The sequence below is a fragment of the Trichechus manatus genome, unplaced genomic scaffold (genome assembly GCF_000243295.1).
Source record: "Trichechus manatus latirostris isolate Lorelei unplaced genomic scaffold, TriManLat1.0 scaffold00048, whole genome shotgun sequence".
Classification (NCBI taxonomy): domain Eukaryota; kingdom Metazoa; phylum Chordata; class Mammalia; order Sirenia; family Trichechidae; genus Trichechus; species Trichechus manatus.
The window spans coordinates 616,927-640,717 of NW_004443984.1; the positions used below are offsets into that span (position 1 = coordinate 616,927).

At 48.0% G+C, this 23,791-nt stretch overlaps 1 protein-coding gene across 1 annotated transcript in view; it reads right to left on the reverse strand.

Moving 5' to 3' along the window:
• The window catches only part of PTPRU (protein tyrosine phosphatase receptor type U), a 96,484-nt gene that overhangs the window by 35,731 nt on the left and 36,962 nt on the right, over nt 1-23,791 (reverse strand). The window contains exons 9-15 of the mRNA XM_004377015.1: nt 20,579-20,688; nt 20,012-20,213; nt 19,507-19,609; nt 16,426-16,699; nt 15,472-15,508; nt 14,810-14,948; nt 7,566-7,723 (exon numbers count right to left, since the gene is read on the reverse strand). Of these exons, the coding sequence (XP_004377072.1) occupies nt 7,566-7,723; nt 14,810-14,948; nt 15,472-15,508; nt 16,426-16,699; nt 19,507-19,609; nt 20,012-20,213; nt 20,579-20,688 (1,023 nt within the window). The remainder of the gene's footprint in view (nt 1-7,565; nt 7,724-14,809; nt 14,949-15,471; nt 15,509-16,425; nt 16,700-19,506; nt 19,610-20,011; nt 20,214-20,578; nt 20,689-23,791) is intronic.

Below are 23,791 nucleotides of genomic sequence, written 5' to 3' on the forward strand. Positions count from 1 at the left end.
GGTAATTAGTGTCTTTCGAGGGATCTAACAATTTAATCTAAGTTGTGAAATTTATTGACATAAAATTATTCATAATATTCCCTTATTGTCCTTTTAATGTCTGTAGGATCTGTAGTGATATCCTCTCTTCGTTCTTCAAATTAATAATTTGTGCTTTCTCTTTTTATCTTAATTATTCTTGCTAAGAATTTTTCAATTTTATTGATCTTTTCAAATAACCTGTTTAGGTTTCTTTGGTTTTTCTTTACCATTTGTCCATTTTCTATTTCACTGATTTCTGCTCTTATATTTATTATGTCCTTCCTTCTGCATATTTTAGGTTTAATTTGCTCTTTTCTGGCTTCTTAAGGTGAAAGTTGTGATCATTTATTATAAACCTTTCTTTTTTTCTGATGTAATCACTGAAAGTTTAAATTTCCCTCAAAGCAATGTTTACCTGCATCCCACAAATTTTTGATATGTTCTAGTTTCATGATCATTCAGTTTAAAATATTTTCTATTTTCCCTTATGCTTTGATCCATGGGTTATTAGAAGTGTGTTGTTTAATTTCCAAATATTTGGGGATATTCCAGATATCTTTTTGTTGTTGATTTCTAATATAATTCTGTTGTGATCAGAAAACAGAATCTATACTATTTCAGTCCTTTTAAGTTACTTGAAGATCATCTTGGTCCTTTGAAGGCCTTTTTAATTTTTTTTTTTTTAGGGTGGGTCTGTTGTTGTTACGCTGTTAGTTGCCGTCGAGTTGACTCCAACTCATGACGACCTTATATATAACAGAACAAAATGTTGCCCAGTCCTGTGCCATTTTCATGACCATTGGTATGTTTGAGTCCATTGTTGCAGCTACTGTGTCAATCCATCACATTGAAGGCTTCCCTCATTTTCATCAGCTGTCTACTTTACCAAACAAGGTGAGTCCTTAATCTAAGAATATTTAGCTTCTTACTAAGATGTGCCCCTTCTGGGTCTCTGCTAATTGCCCCAGGTATTCAATGAAGTTTCTCCACTCTGCTAGTCAGAATTCAAGTGTCTTCCAGACCCTGTATGAGCTTTGGAAAACTCTCAGCTTATAGCTCCCTCGTAGGTTTTTTTCTTTCCCAGGTAGTTTTTCTTTGCCTGGCCTAGTGGAGTCTCACTTTATGCACACACAGCTTAGTATTCAGCCAAAGAGTCAAGGGACCCCATGCAGATCACTGCGTCTCCTTCTCTGTTTAGCTCCCTCCTTCCCAGTGCCCCACCCTGTAAATTCCAGGTGCCTCAGTTTCCCCAAACTCCAATCTCTGTCTTGTCAAATCATGTAAGTTGCCATGCTCGCCTTGAGTTCCACCTTCCTGTGCCACAGTTTGAACACTCCCTCCAGATAGAAAGTCATGGCAATCATAAGACTCAACCTATTTGTTCTTCTTCTCTTGGGGATCACAGTCCTGAGCTGCCTACTGTCCCGTGTCTAAAAACAACTGTTTTTCATATATTTTATCCAGATTTCTAGTTGCTTACAGCTGGAGGGCAAGTCAAGTAGCAGTTACACCATCATGGCCAGATGCCCCAAACCCTTAATTTTACGGATGGGGAAACGGAGGTCCAAAGAGAAGAGACCTGCCTAATACTGCGGCTTCCAAAATGTGTTCCAGAAAATAGTAGCTCTGCCAAGACGATTAAGTGGTGTTCCATTAAGAATAAGAAGAGGAAAAGGAGGATGCAGAAGGATTCTGTGTTTTAATTGAGTTTCGGAAATTCTGGTTTAAACAAAAATAAGTAGGTTTCTTCCCTGTAGAACCTCTCAGGGCTTCTGACATGTAAATGTGCATTTTAAAGTTCCAAGAGGTAAGTGGAAATAGTGACATTTCACAAATGTCTTTCACCATGAAGTGCTTTTTTTGTTTGTTTCATGAAACATCCTCAGGGGAACACAGTGTAATGTGGAGATGAAGTGACAAGCTCTGGAATCAGCTAGACCTCAGTTCAAATCCCAGCTCTGCTTGAACTCATAGGAAGGACTCAAAAAGAGGAACCTGGTAAGAGAGAAGGCTCCTGTTGCTCTTTGTGGAAACCATGCTGCCAGCTCCATAGAGAGCTCTCCAGGTAGAGAAAACAGCCAATAAGGGTAGCAGGAAATCAAACAGTTCACACTCACAAGTAGACATGCCATCAGCTTGCAATGGCTAAGGACAAGCAAAAATTCCCACTTGGTTGGGATACTGACAGAAAGCTAGAGCCAAATCCAGCAGCATACACCTGAGCCCAAGAACAACACACAATGTTCCACAAATAGCCACAGAAGGGGACAGGAAAATGAATGGTGATGCTTCCAAGAGGACTCTCCACTTCCTGAACCCTAGGAAGACAGGTCCCTCTTCTTCCCCTGTGGGATTTGAGACACATACAAACACACAAGGACCAGCTTGCCCACAGCTGGCAGTCCCCGAGAGAGGGAGAGGAAGGTGAGAAACAGCCCTCAGTTTCAAGGTCACCACCCAGAGATCCTCTCAGGCCCTCCTTAGTGCTGTCACAATTGTGCAGCATCTTTAATGAGTAACCACTGGATGGCTGATGCTTTATGGGGAGGCCCGGAGAAAAGAATACTGGGTTCAGAGTCAGAGAGACCTAGATTCAAATCCTGACACAAGTCATGGCCTCATTTCCTCATCTGAAAATGAGGATCCTCAAACTTTCCTCAGAGACGGGCACTTTCCCTGATCCCTACCCACCTTCAGATGAAAGTAGGCTCCCACTTATACAATCTCATAGCACCCTACACTTTCTTTCACTGTTATCAATTAGAAAGTAACTTTCCTAAAGAAACACAGTCTATAAAAATAGCTTAGAATATCTAACATATTTCATGTGTCGGGTCCAATTCTTAAGTCATTTAATCCTTAGATTATCCCTATAAACTATTATTATCCCCTTTATGCAAATGAGGAAACTGGGGCCAAGAAGGGTTAAGTTACTTGCTCAAGGTTACACAGCCAGTAACTGTTAGCACTAGGATTCAAACACAGGCCCATTTGACTCTGGGGACCTACTATCCACCGAGTTTTCTCTGTTCCCTCTTCCTGATAAAAAAGAATTTGCGAGGATAAAAAACCCCGGCACTGATTTGGCAAACCATTTGGCCAGAACCCACCGGCACCCATAGGGGTAAAAAACTCCAGGTGGATGGGGCCCAGAAACGCTGTGGGTTTTCATAGGCAGGACTTCAGAGACAATGGTGGCACATTCTAACATGTTGGAAACATCCCAGCTGGCTTCTTCACCAGCCTACCACCACTTACCCAGCATGATAAGTCCCTATTTAAAATCTTGCCTATTGAGACTGCATCAAAAGCAATATGACTTTCTGATCTAAACCACAAAAATCTGGCCACCATTGCTTGGAAAAGAAAAGAAAGAGGTGGAGGCTAGACCAGTGGGTGATGAGTGGAGAAACAGATAGAAGGTACTGAGACTCAGTTCCATCACCTGAACAGACCTTGAGTTTCCCAGCTATCATACCTTTGCCTATGCTCTGTGTCCTGCCTCAGTGCCCTCTCCCTCCTCACCAACAGTCAAATCCTACCCATCTCAGTTGAACCACCCTCCCCAAAAGTGTATATTCTCAAAACTCTGGCAGTACTAGTTGTTCCCATTATCCATGTGGCATTTAGCATGGTCTTGACTTTCCTGGGTCAGTCTTGTCTCTCCAACTAGTCAGGGAGTTCCTTGGGAGCAATGCCTGTGTTTCCTGCCTCTTTATATCTGTCAACCAGACTCAGCAGCAAGACATGCCCCTCCCACTCTCCCCCACACCCACTTGAGGATTTAGTCCAATCAGATCTCTCCATGTTATCCTTACTTGCCAATCTCCATTCATTTGCACAAGCTGTTCTTCATCCATGAATGCCCTTTCTTTCCCATCTCTGCCTGTCCAAATCCTACCCTTTCCTCCAGGCCTAGCATAATACAGTAGAAACAGCAATTTGCAATTCAGAAAGACCTGCATTTAAATCCTGGCTCAGCCACTTTCTGGCTGTTCAACCTGGACAAGTGACTTCTCTCTGAGCCCCTGTTTTTTCATTTGTAAAATGAGGGGTCGATAATACCTACCATGCAAGTCTGTGGTGAAGATCTAATCAGAGAGATGACAAAGAGAATATGATGAATAAATGCATGTCAATGAATTTGAAAAAGTAGATGAAATGGACAAATTTCTAGACAAATATAACTTAACATAGGTGACTTAAAAAGAAATAGAAAGCCCAAATAGTCCTTTGCTCGTTTAAATAAATTGAATTAGAAGTTTAAAATCTTTTCATAAAGAAAACAACATAACAAGATTGTTTTACTGCTCCCAACACCAAACTTTCAAGGAGAGATCATTCTAATCTTCCAGATAAGGAAAAAAGGGAATAGTCTCCAATTCATTTGATGTTGTTGTTGTTGTTGTTGTGTGCCATCGAGTCGAGATAAGACTATTATAATATTGGTACCAAAAACTAGATAAGAATAGTACAAGAAAGAAAAGTTGCAGGCTAATGCCACTCAGAAACACAGCTTTAAAATCTTGAACAATATTACAAGTATACTGAACCCAATAATACATAAAAAATATAACACATCATGACCAAATTGGATTTACCTCGTAAATTTAAGGTTGTTTTAACGTTAGAAAATCTAAAAATGTCACTCACCTCACCAGTAGATTAAAGAAAGAAACATGATCATCACAACAAATGCAAAAAAAAAGCATTTGGTAAGTTTAATGACAATGTAAAATAAAACCTGTTAGCAAACTGAAAACAGAAGGCAATTTCCTTAATCTAATAAAATGCTTCTACCGAACACCTAGAGTAAACTTCTTTCTCAGTGTTTAAATGTTAGAAGCATTTAAAATCAGGAAAACAAGACAAGAATTCCTACTATAACCACTTCTGTTGAACATCATACTGGAGGTCTCAGCCAGTGGCATGCAGAAAGACAAGGAAAAAAGGATAAGAAGTGGGAAAGAAGAAACAGAACTGTCAGTATTTGCAGATCCTTTAGTTGTACTCAGAAAATCTGAAAAGATTCTACAGACAAATTAGAATTAATAAGAAAGTTCACCAAGGAGATGAATATAAGATCAATATGCATACAAAAATCAACTGCATTTCTATATAGCAGCAATAGTTAGAAAATGTAATTTTTTAAGTATAACCATTTACAATAGCAATCAAAACTATTAGGAATCTAAAAATATATCTAACAAAAGGTGTGTAAGATTTTATGGAGAAAATTATTGCAAGACATTAAAGACCTAAATAAATGGGGTTATATGTATTTATGTATTTATAAATAGAAAGGCAAATTCATAAGATGTTAGTTCTTCCCAAATTTATCTATAGATTTAACACAAATCCCAATAAAAATTCCAACAAAATTTTTCAAGGAACTTGACAAGCTGATTCTAAAATTTATAAGAGAATGAGGATAAAAATAGCCAAGATATCCTTGACAAAGAACAAAATTGGGAGGGTTTGCTATTTCAGATATCAAGACTTAGATAGCTACAGTAATTAGATAGTGCGGTATTAGCACAAGGATCACAAAATTCACCAATGAAAGAGAACAGGGAGCCCAGAAACAACTCCATATACATGGAAACATTATATATGATAGGGCTGGCACTGCAAATCAGATGCTGGTACACTTGGTTACCCCTATGGAAATAAATAAATAAAATCCTTAACTCACACCACACATACAAATCAATTCCAGATGTATAAAGACGTACATGCAAAATGCAAAACACTAAAAGTTTTAGAAAACAGTTAAAAATATTCTATACCTTGGGTAGGGAAGAAATTCTTTAAGAAAACACAAAAAGTGGAACTCATAAAGGAAAAGATTGATGAATTTGACTAAATTAAAATAAAAAACCTTCTGTTCATCCAAACTCACTATAAATATCCTGAAAGGATGAGCCACAAATTGAGAGAAGATATTTGCAATTCACAAGCAACAAATGATTATTATCCTAAATATATAAAGAACTCCTAAAAATCACTAAGAAGCATCAGGAAACCCAATAGAAAATTAGGAAAGAGACATGAACAGGCATTTCACGGAAGAAGAAACCTGAATGGCCAATAATGACTTGAAAATATGTTCAACCTCATTAGTAATCACAGAAATGCAAATTAAGACTATAGAAAATTACCATTTTATACAAACTTGTTCAGCAAAAGTTAAGAAGCCTGGCAAATTTTGATCTTTATGTAGAGCAACGGAAACTCTTACATACTGCTGCTGGGAGTGCAAACAGGCACAGCCACTTAGGAAAATAATTTGGCACTGTCTTGTCAAGTTGAAAATGCACATACTCCACAATCCAGCAATTCTACTTAAAGATTCTCCTGTACAGGTGCATCTGGAGGCTTGTAAGAATGTCCACAGAAGCCTCATTTGGAATAACAAGAAAACTAGAAACAAATGGAATGTCCATGGAAGGCAGAATGGATACATAAATTGAGGTATATTCACACAATGGAAAACTATACATCAGAGAAAATAAATGAACTATGGCAAAACAGCCACATGGGCAAATATTAGAAATATAATGAAATATGTTGAAATATACAGTGTAGTTTCATTTTTATAAAGCTTAACAATGAGCAAAACTATCTATTGCATTGTTTGGGGAAACATGCACACCTGGTAAAACCACTCCCCATAAAAGGAAGAAAATGATAAACACAATTCTCAGATGAGCGTTTACGTCTAAGAAAGAAGTAGAGGACATAATTAGAGACGGGTACGCAGAAAATGCTCTAACTCATCAGTGGGTTTCACTGGTGTTCACGGTATTATTATGCTTCATAATGTCCATAATCATCATATATTTTCTTTTGTACAAATCAACATTAAATAAATGTATGTGATGGAGCAAGCTCCTAGCACATAATAACAGTATAATAAGCTCCTAGCACATAATAACCATGCCAGCTAAGATTCACTACATTCTTCCTATGTGCCAGGCACAGCACCAAATGATTTATACACAATCTCATTTAGTCTTCACAGCAGCCCTATGAGCAGAGATGATCTTTATCCCCATTTTACATATTAAAAAAACAGAGGTTAAGCAACTTGCCCCGGGTCACACAGCTAAGGAGATATCTGATCTGCACGCTCAGGTCTGTGCAACTCCAGAGCGCTCCCTGTTGGCCAATGGATCTCCCTCCTGTCACATAGCAGGCACTCAATAAATGATGAGCACCCTGATCCCCTCTGATCACACAGCAGCACTCCCTCCTGAGGCCCCTCCCTCCTCTGAGCACTTTGCACGATTATCACATTTGACTCTTATTTGTGTAGAGTTCCTTGCAGGCCCCTCCAATACAACGGTACTGCCTGTGCCCTTCTCAGTATTTCTAGTGCCAGTGCTGGTACCCAGCAGGAGCTCAATAAATGCTTACATCTTGGGTAGGGGTTTTACAGAACTCATCTGATGTGGGGAGGAGCCCAGAGGGGGGCTGGTCTATTGATTCAGGAGGATGGGGGAGGGGAGCCCCAAGGCCAGAAGGAAGAGTGGGGCACTCACCCCGGGGGCTGTAGCCATGGGCATCCATGAAGGAAAGGCCCAGCCGCTCGTCCTCCTGCAGGGTGCTCTGGTCCGTGAAGCTCCTGTCCACAGCGCTCATCATGTGGGTCTTCTCCTGGCGGTAGTTGACGGTGGCCTTGGTCATGTTCACTGGCTTCCTACATAAGGGGTGATGGGAGACGAGGGCATGAACTGGGCTGGACAGTGTCCAGAGATGAGTGGCGAGGCCCGGCAGTCAGGGGCCTGACCCAGGAACAGGCAATCATCCTAGAAGCATCTCTGGATGCTGAGGTTGCTGTGCCTCCATCCTTCCCACCAGACAGAGAGAGATGCTGCCGCCCTAGAGAGGCCAGGCAGGATCCCTACCCTGAGGGCCTTTGCTGAGAGCAAGGGGTGGGGCATTAGTGGCCTCAGGCTCCCCACCTTCCTCACCTTCAGGCTCAGCTTTATAGATTAGGACAGCAGTTTGTGACTCTGGAGGAATTTGGGAGGAAAGTAGGAGAGAAAAAAGGGGAGTAGGGAGGCAGGGGACTCAGCTCCAGAGATGGAAGGGCCAAGCAACAAGCAAAGGGAAACACCTTGGGACCTGTGACAAGGTTAGAGAAGAGCCCAGGGGCCCAATCACAGGGAAGGCTGGAGACCAAACAGCCATCCCCCTGCTTGGCCCTAGCAACTGCAGGATGTGGGGTAGATCTCAGAAAAGACTTCCAGGTTATAAGGACCCAGGGACACTGACCATCAGTGGGGATGAGGAGGCCAATGAAGGTCTCTTCCCAGACAGGCAAACTCCAGACTCAAGAGATGCCTGTGGCAGGGGACAGACGGATGCCTCTCCTGCCAGGACCGTGATGTCCTTCCTGTGCTAAGAAGATGGCTCTGTGTCCATGCTGGGGACCACCGCTGCTGTGCACTGAGGGGGCACGGCCTTCCCAGCCTGGGTGTGAGATGGCTCGGTGGGCCCAGGCCTCCTCCTCCACCCACCACCAGGCTCTGGACATCATCCTCACTGTGGCTGGGGCAGAGCCAAAGGTCTCTCTGGGGGCCAGTGGGGACAAGCCTCTGTGGCCAGGACCTGACAACCAGTAGGAGACAAGGAAGGTGGAAGGGGAAAGAAGAGAAGAAAACAAGGGCAAAGGCGGGGGGAAGAAGATAAAAGAGAACTAGGAGGCTACAGAGAAGGAGGAGCAAACGGAGCAAAGAGTAAAGTTACAATGATAAGGAGAGAGACAGAGAGATGGGAAAGGGGGCAGAGAGGGAGGGAGAGACAGGCCAGAGACCAGTAAACCACAGCGAGTGCAGACAGAGGGCCATGGACAGATGACAGCAGTCAAGCTGAACAACTGTGCCCAAAGTAGACATGTCAATGACAGGATACTGGCCTAGAAGGAAGTCTCCAGTGGAGGAACCCAAGGCTCTGCTCCCAGCCCAGGCCCCTGGGCCTACTTGGAAGAAGAATTACAAAAACAAATCAATCAGACCCACAGAAGACAGATGCTGGGAGGGACACCTAACACGCTGTTGGCTTCCAGCTGATCTCAATATGAGATTTAGCAGATGGAATGTAATATAGATACTTTCAAAAGTTCTGAATTTAGATTCAAAAATTAACTGCAGAAGCAGGGAAGGAAGGAGAACTGCCTTGTCAGCAATTCCTGCAGAAGCCGAGCTGGAGGCTCAGCGTGAGTAGACGGGGTTTAGTTGCTGGAAAAGCAAAGCTAACACGGCATTGGGAGACTCCATGCAAGTAGAAGATCCCGGGAGGAGGAGGGGAGAGATCCACTGTCCTCTGGGCTGGCCCAGGGCCGCTGGGATGCTCTGTAAGGGGAGGGAGGACACGCACAGGTGGGGGGAATGTTCTGGAAGGCTTGCAGAGAAAGAAGAGCACAGTAGCACTGGCAGGTCATGGAGTCAGACAGGAGGTTGCAACCCCAGCCCTGGCACTTTCTGTGACCTCTGACAAGTCCCTTCACCTCTCTGAGCCTCAGCTTCCCCAACACTAAAACAGCAAATGAGATGTTAATAATAATTCCTATCTCATAGGGCACTTGTGAGGATTCTGTGTAAAGTACAGAGCCTGACCCAGAGGAAGTGCCCAGGAAATGGTGGGTGTGAAAAGACTAGAGCCCCGGCTGGAGAAAGGGCTGTTGTGACAGAGCATTGCCCATGCTGTCGGAAGAGCTGCTGGTGTTGGGGACAGATATGGACCACACACACATGCACACGCACAGACGCGCGCGCACACACACACACACGTATACAGGCTGTAGACTCCAGAGTGAGACCTGTGTGAGGACGTTCCAGGACATGGACTTTAGTCTGGTGTCAGGAAGTCCTTCCAACCAGCTGGAGTGGACAGTCCAATCACACTGGGCTGCCTCTAGTGGTGGAGAGGATGCTGAGGCTCAGGGAGGTTAAACGACTTGCCTAGGCTGACTCAGCAGAGCCAGGTCTCAAACCTGTGACTCTGACTACAAAATCACACTTGTGACCACCAGACAAGGAGAAAGAAGCAGAGGAGAGACTGCAGAGGTGGGAAACTCGGAGACAGAGGTGGTCGTGGGGAGCTGCAGCTGACACTAGGCCAGGCAGGGTGTGAAGTCCAAGCCCTAGCCAGAGAGGGCAGAAGTGGGGGTCTCACGCTAGGAGGGGCCCGGGACTCAGAAGTCCCAGGCAGAGCTACTTACGGGTAGTAGGAGTAGGCATAGTAGTCTCTCCTGGCAGCATGCAAAGAGAGAACAACACAGTTGTGTCCACGGGCCTTTCAGGAGACTGGGCTGAAGGCAGCACCCAACCAGCAGGGAAGGGCTCGGAGGGGGCTGTCCAGAGACTGAAAAGGTCAGAAGGACCTTCCTTGTCCCCAGGGCTGGCCGGGCTCAGATGCGGAGGGTCAGCACCTGAGGCCCCTTCTGAAACCTCCTCCTGCTGCTGGAGTGAGGGGGAGGAGGGGCAAAGGGCAGAGCTTTCACACACAACTCAAACACACTCACACACACATGCACACACACGGAGAAATACACACAAAGACACACTCACACATCAGCAGACACACTTATATAGATACACACACACTTGTACACAGAAACATGCTGACACACACACTCTCACAGTTGCACACATAAACTCATACTCATGTTATCCTTATGTGTAATTCACACACATGCACAAATGCATACATACGTGTATGCACCAACACACTCATACACACATATTCAGACACACACATTGACATGCTTACACAGACACATACGCAGAATCCCAGCACTCCCATGCAGACACCCCCACACTCAAAGGTAACCATGCTCACCTGGAGCTGCACTCACCCCCTGCAGAAAGCACCCTGCAGGCCCCTCTGCTCCTGAGGGGCCAGCCCTATGCTTGTGCCTATGCTGGGAGGGGAAGAGTGGCAGGGACACGGAGAAGGCAGGGTGAAGAGCACTCCAGCTGGACTCCCTGAGCAAACCTCACCCACCCTAACTGCTTCTGGAACATGAGGTCCATTAAAGGAGCCAGGTCACCCTATCATGGTGAACCCAAAGCACAAGTTGGGTCAAGAGCCCTAATGTTATCGCAGAGTGGGGTAGGTAGAGGAGGTCTGATTCTCACTTCATAGATGGGGAAGCTGAGTCCCAGAGTCATGGTCTGCCCCGGGACACCCTGAGGGTCAGTGGCAGAATCCAGAGCAAGCCCTAGACCTTTGGGCACTTGGACCAGGACCCCAGCCCCAGAACCACTTCTGTGCTCCCTCCTGATCTCCATCCAGGCCCACTCCAGGGGTCCTCCACTTACCCACCCCCACAACATCCCAACAGCAGGGGCCCCACTAACGACCTTCCACAAGGAAATCTTGCAGATTTTAGGAAGGAGAAAGGAGAATAGAAGACTGAGGACCAGTGAGGTCAGGAGATTGGCTCAAGGTCACATAGCAAGTCTCAGCCATCCCAGGGAGAGAGGGGAGTGTCAGGTCCTTGTGGTTGGTCACACAGGCCTCGTGGGGGGGGGGGGCCTGGAGGAATGGGATTCCTCTTATCTAAGCTGAAATGTCATTTCCTCAAAAGGGGATTCCCTGATCACTCCCCCACAGTCCCCAACTAAATTGTCTCCCAGTACCCTCTCTCTGCCCCCCACCCCAGTACTCTGTTCTTTCTGTTATAGCACCCACCACAATTTGTAATCATCTATCCATTTGTGTTTTTTCTAGCTAATGCCAGTTACCTCCCCGACCACCACTAACTATAAAGTACAAGAGGGCAGGGTCCTTGTCTGTTTTGCCCACCACTGGATCCTCAGAACCTAACCTAGTGCCTGGCACAGTATAATACTTAAAAAATGTTTTGTTGATCAAGTAATCAATAAATGAGTCAAAACAAATAAAAGAATGTCACCTCTGTGAGCTTCCATTTCCTACTCTAAAAAAGGTGAGGTTAATAATCCCCACCATGGGGCTGTCCTGTCGTGAGGCTTAAGCCCCATGATGTGTGCTCAGCAGGGGCTCATAAGAGGCTCCTCCCCACCTCCCTCCTTCAGAAGGCTTTCTCCCACAGTTGAGTTGGGGGAAGAAGGCAGAACTTCAGGAGGACCCAGCTCCACTGGGCCAGACCTCTCTCTCCCTCAAGAAGCTCTCCATCCAGCAGGGAAGATAAACATCAAGCAAAGCATTAGGAGTCATTAATTGAAAAAGTGAAGGGTGAAGAAAGCGCTGCAAAGGAGAAGGGCAGAAAACTTTGGAAGCAGAACAAGGGAATCTGACCTGGCCTGGGGTCAGCCAGGCTTCCCCTTCCATGACCTGGAACTCCCCTGACCATACATTCCCAAGAAAAAAGCCTGGCACAAGGTCAGGTCTGCCAAGTCTGATTGTCCACAAGGGCAGAACAGGACAGAGTCTGAAATCTCCCAGCTGGCCCCCGACTGCTTCCCATCTTCCCCCTTGGGCCTTCTCCTTCCTCCAACACGGGTTTGACATGGGGGTAACTGCTCTCCTTCAACAACCTCCTCATTTATTTGTTACATTCACACCACAAGTTGTTCTGAACATCTCACCTCCATCCTTCCAGAGCAGCTGTCTCCCAAGGACAACCCACAATCCAGACTTGGGGAGCCCTGAGGAGCTCAGTGGATGCTGGAAGATCCCGAGAAGGATCCAGGGGGTCGAAATGAGAAGCTATGCAGTGGGACTGAGTAGCATTTAGAGGAAGTAAGGAGCTCCTGGGGCAGGGGTCCTAGAGGCTGATTCACAGGCTTTGGGGATAACCTGGAAGGCTTTATGGGGGCAACAGTTGCATAAAGTAGAGAGGGTCCTAGTGAGGCACTGGCAGCGTCTCTGACCCAACTGGGGCCAATTCTTTTGGCAGGGGTGGGTGATACTCCCCACTTTGCCAATCCTCTCTCCTTGATGGTAGATTTGAAGGACCTCAAATACCACCTGCAACCCCCACCCCAAAATCTGACCCCTCTCCTACAGCCCTCTCTATCCCCCGACCCCATTCACAGACACCTCTTGGGACCCCTTTAGGGCAGGCCCCTTGCTGAAGAGGACAAGAACTGTCACTCACCGGGCACCTACTGTGCACCAGATGTGATGAGGCCCCTCACACCTGTGGCCCTGAGGAACACGGGCTTTGTAGTCCGGCCTGGCTTCAACTCAGGACCTGCCACCAACCAGCCCAGTGACAAAGACAAGTCATTTAATTACAGTTTCCTCATTGGTAAAAAGGCAATGAGACCTGCTTCATGGGCCAGGATCCAATAAGGATATGCTCCACCTTGCCAGCTTTGTTCTCAGGATGGTACCTGGCACACAGTAGGTGCTCAGTAACTAATGTTCTAATGGGAGATGTGTGTAAAGCTCTTATCACATAGTAAATGACAGTTTAAAATATTTTGTCTCATGAAGCTGTGCAACAACTAGGGCAGGGAAAAATTCGAGCCTCCCATCCTGGACAGGCCATCTGCCCACCACACCATGCTGGCATGGTGACCCCCAGTCTCCCTCTCCTGCTGGTGCCTGGCCTCAGGCAAGGTGCCCCTGGCCAGTTCTCTCATCTTCCTGGATCCTACTTATCTGCACTGAGCATCTCTGAGATCCAGTGCTAACACACCCATGTGTGCCCAGCCTGGCAGCAGCAGGGACTGCACAAGCCAGAGCCCAAGTGGGAAGGGGGCGGAGCTGGCTCTGCCTCTGGCTCTAGGGGTGAATTCAGGTGGGCCCGTGCCCCCTCTGGGTCTCAGCATCTCCATCTTCAACTAAGGCATTTGGACCATGGCCTGGTAGGAAATGGGGTAGTGGGGGCAGGGAAATGAGAAGCAGGGGGCCTCAGGAGCGTCCCATCCAGCTCTAATTAGAAGTGCTCAGCCTTCATCTGCTCCAGGCACTGGGCTTCCCGGGGAGGATTTTTGGTGTTTTGAAGAAGGTTTTTTCAGCTTTAAAAAGATCTGAAAGCCACTAGACTAGATGTCCTTGAACTACGTGGCATTTCTCACTTTCTGAGGCTCTGAGCCTCTACAATTCTAAAATTCTGAGATTCTTAGAATTCCAAATCCTGGATTTCTGAAATTCTAGATTCTAAGACATGCTGGAATTCATGCTGCTACAGCAACCTGCACTAGAAAACATGTCCCTCATGAACACCAGGCTGGACCTTTCAGGCCAGTGGACAGTAGGGACAGGAGGGGAGTTTTCTCTCCATCATGGGCCCAAGAGGACGCCTCAGGGATCCATAATAACAGGGTCCAGGGCATGCTGGGCCCAGGACAGGGCAGGGTCCAGGAAAAGCCATGGCTTGGGGCCCTTGGCTTGAACAGGAGTGAGCCCTACCCCCACTGCTCAGGGTCAACCCACAGTCCGTGGTGGTCGGGGCAGACAAGTGGACAGAAGGGCTGCAGGGGGCTAGGAATTCAAATTCAAACCACCCCTCAGACCCTCCTTGCTAGAACACCACAGGAGGGTGGTGCCCACTTCCAGCACAGCTCCTTGGCAGCAGGCACTGAGCAGCCTTCCCTGTATAGCAGCACCTGGCACCAGCCAGACTTGGGTTCCAGCCAAGCCATTCCGGGGCAGCTCCATTTGCGGAGTCTCTGGCTTCCCACTGCCCAGTTCGGCTCCATTCACAGGTCTGATGCCCAGGCTGGCAGGCCTCTGCACACCCACCAGGCGGCTGCCCACCTGTCCCCAGCCATGTTTCTTCTACACCCACCAGACCTCTGAGGGGCAGGAGCAGCAGGTGGACCAGGACACTGGCCTCACTCACCCCTTACGGATGATGACAATGATGGCCCCCAGGAGGAGGATGAGGACAGCAAGCCCCCCTGCACAGATGCCCAAGATGAGCCCCATCTCCTCCGATCGCTGGGACACCTCCAGGGGCCGCTTGTTTTCCTTGCAGGCAGCTGGGGAGAACAAAGCAGGACAAAGCATCAGAGGGGACAGGGACCACCTACCCTTTGCCTGCAGGGGTCTGAGCCCCACAGAACAGGCTGGGCTGCACAAACACACAGACAGCTGGCCCTTGCCTCCAACACTGTTCTGCCTTTCAGTCAGACTTATCTCCACCTTCCCAGGCAGTCCCCACCGCTCTCTCCCACCACAGAAGTGTGAGGGGGCAGATATAGAGCCTAGAACCAGCTCCCGGTAACCATCAACCCTATGGCCCAACCATAATGACTCCCCCTCCACGGAACTGCCCCAGACTCCTGTCAAGGCCCCTGCTGTGACCACCCTGGGGGCCCTGCTGTCCAGCCTAGATGAAGGAGGTGGGGTACATGAGGACTTAGAGGGAAACCCTTCCTGAGCCCAGGCCTGCAGGCCAGCCCTCCTCTGCTTCCACAACCTGGGGTCCTCAGGATCACCTCCCCAGAGCTGGGCAGGCGAGGAACCGGAGCATAAGGGCTGAAGGAACCCAGCGGGACTTACCTTTTCGGGCAATGCGGATGCAGTTCAGCCGGGTCTCCTGAAGGCATAGATAGGGATCTCAGCACCGATGATGTCCCAAGCCAACCCTCCCTGGGCCGGAATCTCAGACAGCGTTTCTTGGGCCCAGTCAGGGCTTTGTCTGCTGCGGACTGTAACTTAGGACACCCCACCCGGCAGGAGGGCCTGCGGGGAGCCAGGGAGGGAGAGGCCTGAGAGAGGAGGGGTCTGCGAATGAGGGCAAGAGCCTTAGGAAAGCGGGGCAAGGCAGTCGAGATCAAAGAGAACAGGGAAAGGAATGACAAAGTGAAGGGGGTGGGGCCTCAGAAATGAGGGCAGGGCCTAGACTCAGTGGTCCAGTTAGGGAGAAATTAGGCGGGAGAGTTCACAAGAGGGAGTCTGGAAACGAGGGTGGCGCTTCAGGGAGGAGAGCGGGTCCTAGGCCTCAAGATCTGGTTAAGGAGGAGGAACCTGAGAGGGGCGCCTCTGGAAAGGGCAGAGCCTGAGATGGAAAACCAGGGGCTCAGGAACGGGGCAGGGACTAGCCTGAGGACCTGGATAGAAAGGGAAGAGCCTAGGAAAGAAGGCTCAGGAAGCGGGTAGTGTTCTGTGGGAAGGAGCCTGGCATCAGGAGGGTGGGGCTCAAGAGAGGAGGCGGGACTCGGGAAGTGGGGGTACTCAAGGAAGGGGTGGGACTCAGGGGAAGGAATGGGGATCAGGGGGGGAGAGTATGGCTCAGGGGGAAGGGCAGGGCTCTGAGGAATAGGCGGGTCTCATGAGAGGGAGTGGGGCTCAGGGTTGGAGGGCAAAACTCAGGCGAGGGGGCAGGGCAAGTGGGAGGGGGCGGGGCCTAGGGGGGTGTGGCTGCCACTCTGGCCTCTGTGGTGTGTGAGCTCCTAGGCGTCCCCAGCCTGGCCTCCCTGTCCACCTCCACCACATCCCCAGCCAGTCCCTCACCCCCTTCAGGTGGCTTGTTGCCTGGAAGTAGATGAGGTAGGCCTTCCTCGGCTCAAGCGGTGGATTCCAGAAGCCACGATAGGTCTGGTTGTCACCCACGGTGAAGGGCATGGGCTCGGGCAGGCTGCTAGGCGCCAGTTCAGCACCGAAATAATGCACCAGGCCGCGGGCCAGTGCCGTCTCAAACGTCAGTGGCACCGGGAAGCAGTCCTGGCCACCTGGCTCCCGCCGCAGCCGCCGCTGCCGCTCCTCCTCCACAATCACCTGGTACACGCTGGACAGAGACGGGAGGCACATCATCACGAGAGACCAGAAGACAGGAAGAGCCATCCAGTGGCAAAGGACACGGGCTTTGGGTCAGGTAGACCTGGGCAGTAATCAGGGCTCTGCCTCTTACTAGCTGGGCAGGTCACTTTGATCTCCCTGGGTCTCGGTTTCCTCCTCTGTAAAATGGTGGTGACCACAGGACTGTTCTATGAGGTAGATGTGAGATGAAATGAGGTACAGTACTAAGGAACATGGCAGGTTTAGCAAGGAGCCAGTGCATATCAGCTGTTATGACTGTTACTAACTAGAGCTGAGAGAGTCCTGGTCAACCACACCAAGCCCTAAGATCCCACCCCTCCTCTTCAGTGGGTCCCCCTGTGCCTAACACATACTCACATACATAAGCCTCTGGCTCCACCCCTAGGTGACCAATGACTCCTTTCTGGGCCTTAGTAAATCAGAGGGTTAGACAGGATGTATTCATTAATGCATTAATACTGAGCTCAGACAATGGGCCAGGCACTGTGCTAGGCACTTGGGGATCTAAGCTTCCTAGACCTGACACTCCAGTGAGGGAGGCAGTCACTAAGCAAGCAAACAAGGGCACACCTAACATTGTGTCTATGTGCCCTTCCAGCCCTTAAGACAGCCTCTAGGCTGCAAATTCAAGCCCCATTGTCTCCTGGGCCCTGACTCCCCACTCTGATGTGTGTTCCCTGGTCTCGACTTCTGTCCTTCTGTTTATTTTATCACTTTATTGAATGGGCTTTTGCTGTGAGCTCCTCTAAATCCTCTGTGGAACAAAGCCAAGAGTAAATATACAAATGCTGACAAATTTAAACATTTCCACTCACAGCCTCAGTCACATCTTGGCATGTGACATCCCATACTGACAGCCTCTGCTCTGGGAAGCAGACACCTTTTCCTTGCTCTCCAACTGTTTCTTTTGAGCTTCAAAGTTGCAGAGGAATCATCTCAGTGCCCTGTGTTTGAGCCACAAGCCCATTCTCTTTCTCTATCCCACTATAAACACCAGCCCAGACCCCTCTCAGCCTTCCAGGCTGAGGTCAGGCCTCACTGGCTCCAGCTCTCACCAGAAGATATAATATAGTTAACATGACATGTTATCGGGAGGGACCAGTCCCTGGAGAAGGACATTATGCTTGATAAAGTAGAGGGTCAGCAAAAAAGAGAAAGACCCTCAGTGAGATGGACTGACACGTGGCTGCAACAATGGGCTCAAGCATAACAATGATGATGACGACGGTGCAGGACAGGGCAATGTTTCATTCTGTTGTACATAGGGCCGCTATAAGTCAGAACCAACTTGACAGCACCTAACAACAACAACATTAGCCATGAACACAATGCATCTTAATCTGGGAAATTACATTTAACTCTCATAGTCACCCTGCAAAATAGGCGGGATGATCGCCATTATGCAGATTAGGAAACAGAAACTCAGGGAGGTAAAGGGACCAGCCAAGGTCACACAGCCATCAGTTCCCCTCACCCTGCCTCATCATTATCATTCCTGAGGGATGATGACCAGTGCTATTCACAGGATCCCTCAAGAGAAGAAAGGAGAAGGTACTATTGGGTTCCCCAACTCCTCTGGGGTTCCATTGCACAGGGGCCCTGAGCTCCTGTAAAATGCCCCACAGATGCCCTGACTTTTTCCTGGGCCTCCCCTGAGGCTCTGGAAATCACCCTGGGACAGAACTGGCAGTGGGAAGTAGCAGAGAGACAAGCACGAGAGGATAATGGAGACAGAAAGGGGGGGTGAGGAAATGAGGGGCTGTCAAAGGCACCTGGGCAACCCGCTACCTTCTTGGGAGGCTGACTGGGACCCCAAGCTTCCTCCACACACACCCCATATTAAAGCTGTCACTCTCTCCCAGTACCTACACCTTTGTGGAAGGAAGATGTGGTCCCGAGAGGGGCAGGGAGGCTCTGAGACTTCAAGAAAAGGTCCAGGCTCTGTAGGCAGACCTGGGTTCCAAATCCTAGCTCTATCATTTACTAGCTGTGTGGCCTTGGGCAAGTTACTTAGGCTCTCTGAGCCTATTTTCTGATGTGTAAAGTAAGGGTAGTAATACCCACTCCACAGGACTGCCATGAGGATAATGTAGCTTCATGTATGTAAAGGCCCTAGCGCAGTGCCTGCCACCTGTATGTGCATACAATTGCACACACCTCCGAACACCCTCATACATACCACAACTCTCATACTCACACACACACACACCTCCACGCCACACATCGTGCACACACATCACATGCTCACCCTCCCATACACATATGCAGCACCTTCTCCCCAGCAGGGGCAGCCACCATGGCATCAGCAGCCCCACCTTCCTCTGGGAAGAAGCCAGTGGAGTAGTCAAGCTCTTGGCCACTTCAGAAAGACGGTCCTCGCTGGCCAGCTGCCCTAGCCTTCTAGAAAGCCCATCCCTGTGTCTCCCTAGGCAGGACCAACCCTCCAGGAAAAAATCTGGGAATAAATAAGGCCCCAGAGTTTCAATTCTACAAGGTGTCTGAGGGAAGGCCCTCTGGACAGGCCTGGACAGTCACCTCTCCAGGTGGGACACTGTCCAATGGTCTCATGACAGACACCCATGGCTTCAGAGGGGAGGTGACGTGAGCTTCCTGCCTGCCCAGGATCACAGAACATCCTCCTCCAGACCCTGTGAGCCCTCAGTAGGGGACCAAGGCAGGATAAGAGTGAGATGGCCTGGGTGGGGGGCCTTGGGTCAAAGGAGAGGCCTCTTCTCTACGGCCCTGAACTCCCGCCCTTCCATCCGGCTTTCGCACCTGATGGGCGCACCACGGCCCTGTGCCGGCCTCAGCAGCACGGTGATGGTGTTCTCAGACTCGCCCAGGGGTGACGGCATGTCGGCATAATCAAAGCTGGGAGCTGGGGAACGGGACAGGGACATGAGCACAGAGCTGGACCACTGGACCAGGAAAGCCAGGCCTCTAGCCTCCCTGACCCCTGTCCTCAGATCTCTTGCCCTTCAGCCTTAGCCTCCATGATCCCTCTGACCTGAGCTTCGCTGGTCCCTGACTTTGGGCCCTGTCTTTGGGCACTGATCCCCTAACTCAGCCCTCTGATTCCACTGACCACTGTCTCTTGAGCCCTCTAACTTAATCCTCCCTTACCGCTGACCTCAATCACTAAATGGTACATTTATCTCAGGAGGGGCCCTCGGTACCCACTTCTAAGTACCCTCCCCACCTCCTTCTCTGCCCACAGAACTCTGGAATCCTGGGCCACCCCCAGAGTTTCACCTCCAGGCTGAGGCTAGGTGGGGCTCACCTGAGATGTTGGTGGTGATCTCGGTGAGCGCTGCCTGGCCAAAGCCTTTGCCCGTGCGGGCCCGCACTGAGAACAGGTAGGTAGTACCTGGGTGCAGGTTGGAGAAGACGTGGTAGGTCTCATTGCGGAGCTTGGAGATGGTGCGTCTAGGGCCTGGCACATTCACCGCCGGGTCTGATGACTCAATGCTCTGGTAGCTGATCTGGGGACAGGATGGGCAGGTAGGCAGGCACAGGGGTGGGAGAGGGTATCACTGGCCCTGAGGTTCCCATCCATCAACTTTCAGTTGAGCTGGGGATGAGGCTTGGCAAAGGACAGAGGCTCAGTGAGACCGTGGATTCCCATTAGCCCAGGCCCCTGGGTACCTTCATGACTCCCTCCTTCTCTCAGGGTCCCCTTCCCCATAATCCACAGGGCAGAGACCCAGGCCGTAGTTAGAGGAACCTTGACAATCACCTCTGTTGCCCCTACATGCCTACCTCTCCAAGCTGTGCACAACAGAGGGAAAGAGGATCTTCCTCCTACCTTCCACCAAGGGTCCCCATTGTAACAGGGGCCCAAACCCACCTCATACTGAGTGATGAGACCATTGGGTTCCTGGGGTTCTTCCCATTTGAGGAAGATCATGTCCTCCAGTGGAGTGAAGGTCAGGGACTCAGCTGCAATCCCACCAGGCACTGCGAGGGAAAGGCAGTGTAGGGCAGGAGAAAGTGGGCTTTGGGGACAGATATCTAGATTCAAATTCTAGCCTTGCTGTTTCCCAGCTGTTACACTTGGACTACTCATTCAACCTCTCTGAACCTCAGTTTCCTCATCTGTAAAATGGGGATGATAATAGCCCCTCCCTAACCAGAATTAGGAGTCCCTGGGTGGCGCAAACATTAATGTGCTTAGCTGCTAACTGAAAGGTTAGAGGTTCAAGTCTACCCAGAGTTGCCTTGAAAGAAAGGCCTATTTCCAAAAAATCAGCCATTGAAAACCCTATGGAGCACAGTTCTACTCTGATACACATGGGGTTGCTGTGAGTTGGCATCCACTGGTGAGTAACTGTTTTTTTTTTAACCAGAATTAAATGAGATGATGTACATAAAGCCCCAGGACAAGAGTCAGCAATTTCATGTGGTTCAATCTATTACTGAGTACTCAAAAATGATAGCTGTCATTTTTATCACTGTGCAGGTTGCATTCAGCAGAGAAGAATGTTTAAACGCTCCTATTTTATTCCAGTTGGATAGTTTTCAGAAAATACAGACATTTGTCAGAGAAACAAAAACAACAATTGCATTAGGGTGGCAGGTTTATGGGTGGAGATGTTTTCTTGAATAAAATTTTTTAATTACATAAACATAAGTTCAATGTAGAAAATCTAAATGATCATAAAGAAAATGAATGGTACCTACAATTCCACCATCTAGGGATAAATACTGTCAACATTTTGGCATACCGCCAGTAAACCCTTTCAAACATGTTTTTTTGTTGTTGATTTATTTTGTTTTGTTTTAATGTATCTTCTTAACAATAGGCACAGGAATTTCTTCTAGGAAGAGAATGGTCTTTGTCTGGAAAAACACCTTGATAAACCATTGAGGGGAAGCTGAAGTCCTAAGGCAGTGGAAAGCAGAAACTAAGTAGCAATCCATGGTAGCTAAGCTGCTCTGTGTTAAAATGAACAGTTAACAAGGTCACCCCACTTTCTACCCACCAAAATAGTAAAATGAAGAGAGAATTCCAAGTGTTGGTGAGGATACAGAGTAACCAGAATTCTCACACATGGCTAATGTGAATGCAAAGTACAACCACTTTGGAAAATTGTTTGGTTATATCTACTCAAGATGATCCCATATCCTATAACCAGCCATTCTACTCCTAGGCATAAATGCATCAGAAATGTGTATATTACAGTTTATAAAGAAAATGTTCTACATTCTACCTTGGTGAGTAGTGTCTGGGGTCTTAAAAGCCTGTGAGCAGCCATCTAAGATACTCCACTGGTCCTACCCCTTCGAGAGCAAGGGAGTATGAAGAAAACAAGAAACAAGGGAAAGATCGGTCCAAAGGACTAATGGACCACAACTACCACAGTCTCCACCAGATGAGTCCAGTACAACTAGATGGTGCCCTGCTACCACCACTGACTGCTCTGACCGGCATCACAACAGAGGGTCCTGGACAGAGGTGGAGAAAAATGGAGGACAAAATTCTAACTCACAAAAAAAAAGACCAGACTTACTGGCCTGACGGAGACCAGAGAAACCCTGAGAGCATGGCCCCTGGACACCCTTTTAGCTCAGTAATGAAGTCACTCCCAAGGTTCACCCTTCAGCCAAAGATTAGACAGCCCCATAAAACAAAATGAGAGTAATGGGGCACAACACTCCAGGGACAAGGACTAGAAGGCCGGAGGGGACAGGAAAGCTGGTAATAGGGAACCCAAGGTTGAAAAGGGACAGTGTTGACATGTCATGGGGTTGTTAACCATTGTCATAAAACAATATGTGTACTAACTGTTTAACGAGAAACTATTTGTTCTGTAAACCTTCATCTAAAGTACAATAAAAAAAAAAGTGTATATCTACCAAAAAAAATACATCTACAAGGATTTTTATTGTAGCATTATCCAAAATAGCTGAAAACTGAAAGCAACCCAAATGCTCAACAACAGTAAACACGGTAAGTAAATAGTGGTATATTCACAAAATGGAATAAATACTACACAGCAATGAGAATAATTGCTGTGTACTATAGAACTGCAACAACAGCTATAGAATGACTGCTGTGTATCACAGATCGCAACTTGGCTGAATCTCTCAAGCAGAAAGTTGAAAGAAAGAAACCAGACACAAAAGAATACATATTGTATGCTTCCACTTATATAAAGTTCAAAACCAGGCAAACATTAATCTATGATGTTATAAATCAGGATAATGGTTACCTTTGGGAATTAGTGACTGGAGCGGGGGGAGGTGGCACAGGGGCTTCTGCATTGCTGATCATGTTATTTCTTGATCTGGGTGTGGGTAATCCCAATGTGTTCAGTTTGTGAGAATTCATTGAGCTGGCTACTTAAAATAGGTGTAGTTTTCTGTAAGTATTATACTAATACTTCAATCCAAAGTAAAAAATACTGAACAATGATCAGTTATTGGAAGTGGGGTGGATGGGAAGAGAAAGAAGAAGGTCAAGCATCCCCAGTGAGGCCTAGCCAGGGTGGGGTGAATTGGCCACAACATACTTCGGGGTGGGAGAGTGCAGAGCTCAACAAACTTTAAGAATGGGATGGTCTGGTGTTCAGCTTGAGGTTGTTTGCAGTACTTCAGGATAAACCCCTCCAGTCCTCACCCTTATCCCAGCAAATCCTCAGTGCAGGGCATACACACTGCCTTGGGTGAGTGGGGTTTTGTGGAAATCAAGGAAGGAGCTGAATTTTGTGTCTGGGCCAATGCTATGTAGAACAGAAAACTGCATGTGGAGCAGCAAGAAAAGCTATAAACCAAGGCACTCAGGAGTACCTGGGGATTTCCAGGGATCTGGGGAAGGCTTTGGACTCACACAAAGTGTAAAATTGGAGATCTGGCTCAAAGAAGCAAAGATCCTACCTATTAAGAGTGATAACCTCTGCAGCCAGATGACCAGTTTGAATCTCAGCTCTGCTACCTACCTACTAGCTATGTGATCTTGGGCAAGCTACTTAACCTCTCTTTTCCTCAGTTATCTCATCTGTAAAATGGGGGTAGTAAGAGTAGCCTACTACATACGGTTGCCATAGGATTATATGCACTA